The 12,278-nt window shown below is 29.8% G+C and overlaps 2 protein-coding genes and 1 long non-coding RNA gene across 10 annotated transcripts; 1 reads left to right on the top strand and 2 right to left on the bottom strand.

Moving 5' to 3' along the window:
* Nucleotides 1–198: 198 nt before the first annotated feature.
* LOC124500595 (uncharacterized) lies at nucleotides 199–878 on the bottom strand. The gene is made up of 3 exons (XR_006959633.2): nucleotides 756–878; nucleotides 439–690; nucleotides 199–324 (listed from the first exon to the last, which is right to left on the bottom strand). It is a non-coding gene; the product is annotated as an uncharacterized LOC124500595 (long non-coding RNA).
* On the top strand, nucleotides 808–6,954 carry LOC124500594 (uncharacterized). 6 transcript variants are annotated; one of them, XM_075730402.1, is made up of 5 exons: nucleotides 808–2,324; nucleotides 2,870–3,077; nucleotides 3,232–5,455; nucleotides 5,540–5,968; nucleotides 6,038–6,954. In XM_075730402.1, the coding sequence occupies exons 3-5, from the start codon at nucleotides 4,720–4,722 to the stop codon at nucleotides 6,634–6,636; spliced, it is 1,764 nt and encodes a 587-aa protein (XP_075586517.1). In that variant the 5' UTR covers nucleotides 808–2,324; nucleotides 2,870–3,077; nucleotides 3,232–4,719; the 3' UTR covers nucleotides 6,637–6,954. The 6 variants fall into 6 exon arrangements, with proteins under 6 accessions (XP_075586517.1, XP_075586519.1, XP_075586515.1 ...); XM_075730401.1 differs by having other exon boundaries at nucleotides 2,139–2,324; nucleotides 2,870–2,968; XM_075730404.1 differs by lacking the exon at nucleotides 2,870–3,077 and having other exon boundaries at nucleotides 4,147–5,455.
* Nucleotides 6,955–7,255: 301 nt separating this feature from the next.
* LOC124500302 (uncharacterized) lies at nucleotides 7,256–11,450 on the bottom strand. 3 transcript variants are annotated; one of them, XM_047064359.2, is made up of 7 exons: nucleotides 10,457–11,450; nucleotides 10,143–10,391; nucleotides 10,009–10,068; nucleotides 9,672–9,947; nucleotides 9,111–9,566; nucleotides 7,847–8,290; nucleotides 7,256–7,771 (listed from the first exon to the last, which is right to left on the bottom strand). In XM_047064359.2, exons 1-7 carry the CDS (start codon nucleotides 10,725–10,727, stop codon nucleotides 7,674–7,676), a joined length of 1,854 nt encoding a protein of 617 aa, XP_046920315.2. In that variant the 5' UTR covers nucleotides 10,728–11,450; the 3' UTR covers nucleotides 7,256–7,673. The 3 variants fall into 3 exon arrangements, with proteins under 3 accessions (XP_046920315.2, XP_075586512.1, XP_075586513.1); XM_075730397.1 differs by having other exon boundaries at nucleotides 9,111–9,947; nucleotides 10,457–11,021; nucleotides 11,157–11,449; XM_075730398.1 differs by having other exon boundaries at nucleotides 9,111–9,947; nucleotides 10,457–11,021; nucleotides 11,234–11,449.
* Nucleotides 11,451–12,278: the final 828 nt, after the last annotated feature.

Here is a 12,278-nt window from a genome sequence, read left to right as displayed (position 1 = left end):
AAAATTTTTTTTTCTTGGCATTCATATATGAAATTCAAATCGCAATTCCTTTGTATATTTCCAATCTGATGTCTATGATGATGATGATGATGATGATGGTTGAATTTTTTTTATTTGTGGTAATAAAACAGAATTTTTCAATCAATCAATCAATCTATCAATAATAATAAAAAAAACAAACACACAGCATAGTTGATTCTTGATTTTCGTAACAAGACAATCCATTCAAGACATTATCGGAATAACATTCTCAAATGGAAATTATTGATAATGTCTCTCCTTTTTTTTGGTCTGCTTGGGTGATCATCATCATCATCATTTTGTCTGGACCGATAATGGGTAACAAAAAAAAGAAAAGAAAAAATGAATAAATTTACTTCATTTGTCAATAAAAGTCACAAATTTTTTTTTTGATTAACATTAAATCTATATACATACCACCACTTATTTATCAAATGTTCCAAAATGGGAAGCCATAAATATGCAGAGAGCAAAAAGAAAATAAAAATGAGATAAATTCTTTTTTTTGCAACTCCCAAAATTCCGGGAATTTTCAGAACTAGAGAGTTTTTTTTTGCATTAACAAACAGCAAACAGTTGGTGGCCATGAATGTCGAATGTTGTTGTTGTTTGCTGTTCTTGGTTGTTCGGATTCGAATCATCAGAAAAAAAGAGCGAAAAATTTTTCTACTTTGAAAGAAAAAAAAAAATGGAAAATGATCATCATCATCGTCGGGTTCTGTATACATACATACATTTTCTTTCGTTAAATGATGGAATTTTTTCCTCCTTTTTCTTTTTCAATGTCGTCGTCATTTTTTTTTCTTTTGCCTTGATGATTTTTTTTCCATTCTTCATTCTTTGCAGATCCATATTTGTCTATCGAGTTGTGAAGTTCGAAGCTTCGTCTGATTGCCATGGTAACAAGAACATTTTGTTTGTCTGTGTTGATCCATGACCACAAACACAGTTGAATTAGTTTTTTTTTCTCGAATTTCCATTTCAAGTGAATTTGAATTTTTCTTTTGTTTATTCCAGAAATTCGATACGAATTATAATCGAACTATATCCATAAATAACATTCTATTATATTCGATTCTTGTGATTTATCATCTCAAATTTCGATTCAAACACACAATGATGTCATAATAAAATGTCACATGTCAAATTGATTACATTTGATGATGATGATGAAAATATAAACAAAAAACAGCACTTGTATTGTTTACGGTGATTATATATTGGATTTCATTTCACATTCCGGTTGGTCATACGATAAACATCAATCATTATTTGATCAATAACATTTTTTTCGATAACAAATACGATACCATAATAAGTCTGGCAGCCAATTTTTTCTGTTTGTTTGTTTTAATTTCAGGATCATGATCATGATCATCATTGTCATATACGTCAATCGATAGGAGTTTGTTTATGTTTTATTTGGAGAAAATTTTTTTTCTGGTTATCATTGATCATACGATCATTCATTCATTCATTTTTTTTCTTTCAAATCCACAATAATAATAAAAATATAGCCAATCGATTAATCAATCAATCAATCAATGATTGATGGCAAAAAAAGAATCGGCAAAAAAATATTTTGATCAATAAATTAAATAATCATAGCAAACAAAATAATCAGACATTCAACTTCATTTTCGGTATATTCGATTCGAATGTACAACGTTCGAAATACGAAAAACAATCGATTGTTCATCGCCGATTGTTTCTTCTGTTCATCAACATCGATCCATCGAATTCGAACGTTAAAAAAAATTATTATTATCATTATCATGATGATCGTTATATTACGATGATGATGATGATTATTGTTTTCTTCGTCAATTGAAATTCATTTTTTATTTTAATCATCGTCATAATTGTTTTTATTATTGATTTTTTTTTTTTTGTTTTTGTTGTGATTGTTGTTATTCATCGGCTGTTGTCTTGGCTATAAGCTATCGTTTTTTTTTCTTCATTTATATTTATTTATTTATGTTGTCGTTGTCAGATTTAGTGGCAAAAAAAATGTGGCTCGACAGAGGCCAATAATAAGCCGACGGCGTCGACGTCGACTTGATCGTCGTCGTCGTCGTAGTCGTCTTGGTAATATTGGTTAAATTGTAATCATCATCATAATAATAATCATCATCTTCAAACGTCTTCGTTTCTTTACATACACATTTCTTACTTCTTTCGGCAATATTATTTCGTATATTTCAACAAAAAAAAACACACATACTAACAACACTGACTGATTAGTCATTTATCGTCGGGTTTTTTTCATTTGTCTCTCTCATTCTCTCTCACCACCACTATATGTAAGTATTAACTTGCATTACATAAATATAGATAGTGGGCAAATCCATCAACCAAAAACAAAACAACAACAACAACAAGAACAACAACAAGACTCAAAACTTTGTTATCGTTGTTCATGTTGGAATTCAAATCTCAACAAATTTTTTTTTTCAAAAGTGTGATCATCTGTAAACATACTCATCATCATAAGGCAACAAGCCGGTTGGCATATGGCATTTTCATTTATTTATTCTCATCATCATTCGATATATCAAAAAAAAAAAAAAAAAAAAATGCAATCGGCATTGTATAGACATTCCAATGTAATGTTGAGATGAATGCGCGCGTGTTTTTCTCATTTTTTTTCGCCTACATCTGCAATCTACATTTTTTTTTTGTTCAATCTTTTGAATTCTACAAAACGGAAATTTTTGTTTGTTTGTTTGTTTCAATCGCCAACACACACACACACATATGCACAAATCGATTAATTGTAAATTCGAATGAAAAAAAAATGAAAATTATCTTTAAACATTAAAAAATTTTTTTTTCTATTGGTTCAAAGCCAAAAACAAGCCATCCATAAATGATACATCATCATCGTCGTCATCATCATCATCTTTATATGAAAAAAAACCGTTATATGTGTAACAACAAATAACCGGTGTGTATTTTGGTGGTGGTGGTGGTGGTGGTAGTGTAGCAGAGTAGCCACATCAATCTAATCGATATAATTTTTTTTTTGTATCTAAGAACATTTTTTTCCTTTAAATGTAATTTCTAGTTTTTTTTTCAGTATCTATTTTTATAATGTTGTAATAGTAGCATGTCATATATCAGAGAACTACTTTTTTTTCCTAATCAGACCAAAAAAAAAAAGAAAAAAAATTGCTAATAATTTTCTTTCTCTTTTTTTTCAATTTCCAGATCCTAAATACACAAACACACACGCACGCACACAGGCGGATGTCTTATCTAATCAATATAATCATCATTTCACATATCAAACATTATCATCAAATATATACATGGAACGTAGTCGTCGTCATTCCTTTTTTTTCGTGTTCCTCATCCTCATCATCAACAACCATGTGACTCTGTAAATAGTGAAGAAATTTATAAAAAAAAACATAAATATTTTTTCCCTCTCTCTCTCTCTCTCTCTCTCTCTCTCTCTGCAATCTTGTATTCAATTGTGTACTTTATTTTTACTAAATATCATCATCATCATTAATGACAACGATAAACCGTACTACCATACCAACCATCAATCCCAAAGAAAAAATTTTTTTTTTTTTTGGATAGAATCAATAATAATAATAATCAATAACACCCAAATTGAATCAAATCAAATCATTGATGATGACCACACCTCCAAAAAAAACCAACAAACAACTATCGATAAGCTTTATCAACAAATAAAACTGCCAAAATAACAAAATCGATGATCTGGATCGATTTTATTTTACTGGTGGATTTTTATCCAATATCTATGAATAATATATAGTGTGACAATAATAATAATAATATAATTGAAGAAGAAGATTAAATTTGAATTCATTCATATCATTTAAATTGAATCAATTTTGAAAGATATTTTTTTTCTAATTTTCAACTATTGATCTCATCAATTTTGATTTGGATTTTGTTCATCATTTAAACGTGTGCATGTGTGTGTGTGTATAAGTGTATGGCTCCGGATATTTTCATTTCTTTTTTGTTTATTATTTTTTTTCAGTTTCCGTTCATCGATGACTAATGTTGTGTTTTTGTTTGTTTGTGTGTGTGTGTGTGTGTGTGTATGAGTAATTGATTGCTTCGATTTTTTTTTCAATATGAAAGACCCTTATAAGGAAGTATGCAATTTTTCTTCTTATTGTATGGCGCCAGTCATAATCCTTGTTATTATCTGAACAAGAACAAGAAAAAAAAAGACAAGATATAATCGAAATACCACTCTACAATAATATAACTATTAATGATGATGATAAAAGAAAAACGACCGCCGATGATCCTTATTCTTTAGTGATATATTTGTATTGATTATTTCTATTATTAAATGCTCATTGATGGACTCACCAACATTATTATAAAAATCATAAATCCACCTAAGAATATAATACTTGTCATAAGAAAAAAAAGTGAAAAATCGACCAATTGATCATCACCATCATTTGCCATCATCGTCATCATCGTCAAAAGTCATTGCTAAGTTTGAAACAAAAAAAAAATTTTTTTGTTTTGTTTTGTAGCAACAAATGATGATAAAATTGAATCACATATAGACTGCCAAACAACGAAACGAAGCCACCAGACTCTTTTCTTCTTCGAGCTTATTATTAGTAACAAAATTTGATTTTTTGAAAGACAAAAAAAATCAAGAATTCTATTCAACATATCCAACAACAAAAAAAAATGGCCAATGATGTTTATCGAATCAATGAATTTGATGATGACGATCGAGGTGGTGGCCACCACAATGGTCATCACAATGGTGATGACATTTCTAACGGTCAACTTGATGGCACTATTTCAAATAATCATCTTCATCATCATCATCACCATCACAAAAACAAAACTGAAAATCATCACCATCAAACTATGAAACCAATGATGAATGGCAATACAAAAACGGTGGCCATCAATCATAGTAGCTATAATAATAATAATCATCATCATCAACAACAACCTCAAATTCATCATTATGATGATCATCAACATCATCATCTGTTTGATAATATTCATCATAAAATCATCAACATTTCACAACAATCATTAAACACCGGTACTAATGTCGTTGATCAAGCTCATATAAATTCAATTGCTAATCATAATAAAGTAAATAATAATAAAAATCATTTATCGGATGATGATTGTGATGATGAACATCGTTTGATGGCCACAAATAGTCCTTCCGATAATCATCATCATATCCATGATAATAATTATTGTATAGAAATTTCGACAACACCACCACCACCAACAACAACAATGAATACAAAAACGGAAGAAGCAAATATATCATCATCGTCATCATCATCATCAATGATGATCAATTCTAGTCTATTAACATTACGTGCCAATCTATCAACATTCCTATCATCATTTTTATTTCTTTGTGTTGGTGTCATATTCAATCTTGCTGTCTTAGGTAATAATAATAATAACAATTATTATTATTCGAATACTTTGATATATTAATAATTCAAATATGAATATTTTTTCCATATTTTAGCCATTATACATGAACGTGTTCCATATGATACGGCAACATTACCAGATATTGCATTCGATTTGTTACCAAAATATGATCTAGCATTGAATGTATCTGAATATATTATCATGTTTATGAGTGCATCCGTCCTATTAATGATTGCAAGTCATCGATATCGTTGGATTATAATTTCACGTTTATTCATTATTCTTGGTTTATTATACATTTTTCGTGCCATTTGTATGTCAGTAACACAAGTTCCCGTTTCGAATAAAGATTATTATTGTGCACCAAGGCTCAATCTACAGGAAACATCGGCTTGGGAATTATTCAAAACTGTTATGTGGCGCATCATTTATCTATCTGTCGGTATGGGCCTTTCAGTCAATGGCCATCATACATATTGTGGAGATTTTATTTTCTCTGGTCATACGGTCATACTTGTAACATGTAAGTAGTATCATAAGTTTTTCTAGATTCAAATAGCTAAAGATTGTAAATTTTTCTTTTTCAAAATAGCTGATCTATTTCTTGTTTATTATTGGTTATCTGATCGTCGTCCTATTTATTTTCAATTCATCAAATATGGCTACCATTTATTGGTCGGTACTGGAATTATTGCCATACTCGTCGCAAGAGGTCATTATATGGTCGATGTTGTTTTAGCTATTGTTATTAGTCAATTGATATTTTATATTTATCACATGTTGTGCCATTATGCCATTATTCATAGTCACTACCATCAACAACAACAACAACAACAATGTTCATTTTTGAAACAATCATCACAGTGTGATAATCATTACAATCATAATGAACATAATAATCATCATCAATCAACAGATACGTCTATAGTTATTAAATCAGATTCCGATTCAAATAAAAATAATAACAATAATAATCATCCATTAACATCGGGAGAATCATTTATCTATCATCATCATCACCAACAATGTCAATTAGAAAGGAATCCATTGAATACATGGTGGTATACAATATTTGAATATTTCGAAAAAAATACAATACATCATCAGATAGAGATTGTAAATTCATTTGAATGGCCATGGAAAATTTTTATGAAATCTAAACGTCAGCCATTGATGTTGATGATTGTTTAACAAACGATTGATCAACATTGTTTTATTTTTTCTCTCAAACCAAAAAAAAAACCAAACAAACGGAATCAAACCAAACTTGTCTGTCTGTCAAATATCTATCCAAAAAAAATTGAATCAAAAATTCTCTCTGTTTTTTATTTTTTCAAAGATCAAATCATCATCATCAATATTTTTTATACTGCAAATTTTTATCTCTAAATTCTCCAGAAAAAAAACAATGTATCATCATCTGAAATAATTGTTAATTGATTTGATAAATTTCTTCTTAAATAATTTGATTTTTTTTTCTAATTTTAATAAAATAAGCAACAAAATCAATTTTCCGTGGATAAAATGAAAAATAGGTTTATTGTTATTTTGAACAGAAAAAAAATTTACCAATCAATAATCAATAAAAGATGTTGCCAAATGATGATGATGATGATGGTGATGTGATCATGCACAAAAAAAAAATTTTAAATTACAATTAGAATTCATTTAGTTAACCAAGTGATTTTAATTATTTTGGGGGTGTGCGTGTGCGTGTGTGTATGGGTGTGGGTGTGTGTGCGGTAGTGGTTCCTTATATTATTTATATATAATTTTTTTTATATGTATAAGGCACATATATTCGCAAATGATTGTTCATTCGTATGTGTACTTATAAATGACATTTATTAAATTTTTTTCTTCTTTGATGGATAGTGTGCCTATCTTATAATATTGTTATCAACAACAACAATATATTCAAGTATATCATATATTAATATATTAATGATTGGTCAGTGTGTGTGTGTGTGTGTGTGTGTGTGTATGTTATCGACGGATATGTGAATGAATCAATGGTCAATTAAGAATCAAATGATGAATTATGGAACAAAAAGATGAAATTTTGTTTTTGTATTATTAACAAAATTATTATCTGTGAAATTTGTTGGTTTGTTTGTTTATATAAATGAAGAACAAAAATGCTAATGAAGATAAAAAGATAATCATGTGTTGATAAAAAGAAAATGATGAATAAATGGATCAAAATCGAATAATCATCATCATTATTATTATGTATTCAAATGACGAGCCATATGTTTTTTAAGACTACTACTTTGTATGGTACTATAATCACATAGATGACATTTATATGGACGTTCGCCAGTATCTGGAATTTTTTAAAAAATCAAAAATTAATCAATTAATTGATTGAATTAATGTAAAAAAAACTTAAAATACATACGTGATCGACTATGACGAACAATTGAATCCGATCGTATTGTTGAATATGAACAATCATGCCATTGACAAACATATAATGAACGATTATCGATAAAACGTTTTTCAATTAGATTCATTTCAATTAAACGTCTTATACTATTTTCTTCTTTTCCAACACCAATATGAATATCATCTGAAATTGAATTTTTAGCTGATGATGTTTGATTCATTGTATCCAAATCGGTAATATATGATTGTTGTTGTTGTCGTTGCTGTTGCAGATTTGTTCTATTATTATCAATTTTTGTATGATGATGATTATTATTTCGAGATCGTTTCAATGATCGATTATTTGATTTTTGTTGTTGCTGTTGCTGTTGTTGTTGTTGTTGCTGATGATGATGATGATTAAGATTCTGACCAATGTTGTTTGATGCCGTCGAATACGTCATATTTGTTGTTGTTCCTATGTTTTTTATATATATAGGTTATTATATATAGTAGTGGGAGATTAATCAAAAGTATTCTATATCAAAAAAAAGAGAATATTTAAAAAAAAAATTTTTGGGGGAGTAATAGGAAGGAGGGGCACATAGGGTGGATGAACAACAACAACAACAACAAAAATGATGAGAATATTTTGTCATGTTATTTGTTTGTTTGTGTTGGTGTATAATATATGAATGTAGGTATTGCGTTTGTGTGTGTGTGTATGTGTGTAGGTTGATATATCCAGAATAGCACATCATTGTTTTGTGTGTGTGTAAATGTATTTGTTGATGAACGAACATTAATTTTCATTTAAATTCAATCAAAAAAAAATAGTTTTTGGTAGGTAGGTGGAAGATATTGGAAAAGGGAATGTGAAATGAAAAAAAAAACAAATGGGGAAAATGAAGGGAAGATAAAAAAATGATGCATATATAAATAGGTAAAGTACATGTAAAGAGAGAGAGAGAAGAGAGAGAATAGAAAAATCATATTAGTAAAACAAAAAATTCAGTCTCAGAATTTTTCATCAATAACAAACGAATAAAATAAAAAAAAGAGATAATCATTAAAAGGAAATTGGAAGAATGAACGAAACTATCGATAGTCTGTCGTCTGCATGTATTGGTAGTGTTGTCAATCCTATTTTTTTTTACCCCTCCTCTTCCTTATATTTTCTCCCCGAATTTTTTTTTAAGAAAAAAAAAATTCAAATATATAAAAAAACAGGCCAAAAGATGAATAGATAAAAGCGGAAAAAAATGGAAATAATTATAAGAAAAATGAATGATAATTACTTTGAAGATTTTCATAATTTCCAGCATTGGATATGACACTTAATAGATTTAATGGTACGATTGTCGTTGAAATTGAATTTGATGCAGCAGCAGCAGCTGCCGCTGCTGCTACAGCTGATGATGCAACATTGGTTGATGATGATGCGGCGGCGGCGGCAGATGATGTTGCTTTTGCATGAAATTGATTCATCATTGCATGATGATGATGACCAGCGTTTGTTGTATTCTGTGTTGATGAATGTATTGATGATGCTGTAAATGGATTATAAACAGCAGTATGATGTGTTTGATGATGAGTATTTGGATGATGTGCCATCAATAATTGTGATGATGACATTGCACCAGAAACAAGTGCTAAAGAATTGGATGAACTACCCGATACATTAGAAATATTTGAAGAATTTTGTCCATTAGCTGCTACAACATTGGAAAAAATTGCCGATAATCCTGATGATCTATGATTATGATGTTGATGAGCTTGATTATGATGATGATGACCAGATGATTGTTGATTATTTATTAAATTCGGTTTGCGATTCGAGGTTGATGATGATGATGATCCTGATGCTGTTCCACCACCACTACTAATCGGTGTTATTGAATTTGAATCTATATCCAATTGATGATGTGATCGACGCATATGACTAACCATTTTACAGCGATCACTACTTGAATAATTACAGGTAGCTGAAAATGAACATTTGAATGGTTTATAACCAGTATGTGTACGTTCATGTACTCTTAACGTATTTTGAACAGCAAAACGTTTACCACATCCACTAAATTTACATACATAAGGCTTCTCACCAGTATGACGACGCATATGTATCTTCAATGCTGATGAAAACAAATGGAATTAATTAATAAATTGATAAATTTCATTTCGATCATAAATTACCTGATGCTTGTATTGTTGCGTATGAACAAAACCAACATTTGTATGGACGTTCACCGGTATCTAAATTGAAAATTCGAATAAAACAAGACAATTATCACGATGATTGATATATCATCATCATCATTAATACTCACGTTTTCGTGAATGTCTAGCAATCGAATCGGAACGTGTTGTTCGATATGAACAATTTTGCCAATTACAACAATACCAGTGTTTACCATCGATCAATGTTTTATCAACAAAATGTTCAATATTTTTCATTCCGTTAGCAGTGGATAATGTTGATGCAACTAAATTGTCAAATGATGCGGCCACAGCCGAAGTTGGTGTCGCTGTTGATGACGTCGTTGTTGATGATTGAAAACCGGATTGGTTGTTGTTCACTGTGAATTAAATTGTAAAAAAAAAATTAGTAAAAATTTAGGAAATCAAACGGAATACGACATACATGAAGTGGCGGTCGTTCCATTCATCGAATGATAAACATTCGAATTCAATGACGACGATGTTGTTTTTGATTTGATCTTTTGGTTTTGATTGAATACCATAGAATTCGATAATGATGATGATGATGATGATGATAATGATGATAACTTTTGATGATTATGTCTATTTCTATGATTATTATTCGATGATGTTGATGTTGATGATGATGATCTTGAATTTTGAATAATTTGATTATGATGATGATGATTTGAATTCTGTTGATGAGTAGTCATTTGAAACAATTGATGAATGAGTGAATGATTGAAAAATCAATGATGGTAAGTAGAATTTATGTTTGTTTTTGTTTTTTTTTGTTGTTGTTGCTGCTGTTTTTCAATTATTGTTGAACACAATTTAATTTCATTCAACACAAAAACACACGCCCAATCATCATGTTAATAACAAACAAAAAAATCAGCAAAATGAACCTTTACTAACCAACGAAATACGAATAATGATGGTGATGATGATGACGACGACATATAAGCAAAAAAAAAATGGTATGTGAGAAATAGAATCCCTAAAGACTATGATTGTGTGATGGAGAGAGAGAGAGAGAGAGATAGAGAGACAGAGAAAGAAAATGAAATGAAACGAAACGAATGTGAACCAGAAAAAAAAACAACAAACACGAATATATGAAAAAAAACTTTTGAATATACCAAATACACACACACACACACACATCAAATTCAGACCACAACTATAAAAACAAGAGAAAAAAAGAAAGAAAACGGACCCGAGCAAAATATACACACACACACACACATTCACAAAGGGCGACGATGACGATAATAGTATACAACACACACACACTGACAAAAATACAACACACTCACAAACATTAATTCAAACCAACATCCACACACACACACACACACACACAAGTAATGGCGTTCTTTTTTTATTTTTGCGTGTGTGTGTGTGTGTGTGTGTGTATATTTGTTGTTGAGGATCGATCCTACACACACACACACACACACACACACAACACACACACGCAAACACACACACACACACACACAGGCAAAATATTATTTTTTTTCAAAAAAAAAGTAAAAAAAAAATAGTTATTTCATATGTAACGCATGTGCTGCTGTATTTTTTCTTGTTTTATTCATTCATACATTCGTGTGTTTTGTATGTGTGTGTGTGTGAGTTTTGTGTGTGTGTGTGTGTGTGTGTAATAAGAGAGATAACAACAAGAATGAATGAATAGAAAAAAAAATCAAATGTGAATTGTATACATAAAGATTTGTTGTTGTTGTTGTTCACCCCCGCAATATCCACACACACACACACACACACACACAGTCCTACAAAAATTACGGAACGAGAATCTTCATTCTACTTGATTTCCGGTTCATCATTTCAGTATATATTATATTCAGTATAATTCGTTGACCTAAGATTTCATTATATATTATTACATTGAAAATTGTCCTTGAATTTTGGTGCAAATTTTTTTTTTTTTTTGTTGGAAAAAATGGATTTGGCGCCAAATGTGTGTGTGTGTGTGTGTTAGTGTGTAAAATGTATGAGAAAAAAAATGAATAAAAAAAAATTACATTCGTTTTCGTTTTTTTTTTTCATTCAACAAAGCAGAATAATATTTTCTTTCCATATGCAGCTGGGAAACGAGAATGATATTCACGTGCGCGTGTGTGTGTGTGTGTGTGTGTCATTTTCAAAATTCAATAGCCAAACAACAATACACACACACATACACAACATAAAAGAGAAAAATTTTGTGGGAAAGAATTTAAAATAACGGGTCCCGTCTA

The sequence above is a fragment of the Dermatophagoides farinae genome, chromosome 4, assembly GCF_024713945.1.
Source record: "Dermatophagoides farinae isolate YC_2012a chromosome 4, ASM2471394v1, whole genome shotgun sequence".
NCBI lineage: Eukaryota > Metazoa > Arthropoda > Arachnida > Sarcoptiformes > Pyroglyphidae > Dermatophagoides > Dermatophagoides farinae.
Note: the sequence above shows the minus strand (reverse complement) of the source record. Positions and strands in the feature narration are given on the sequence as shown.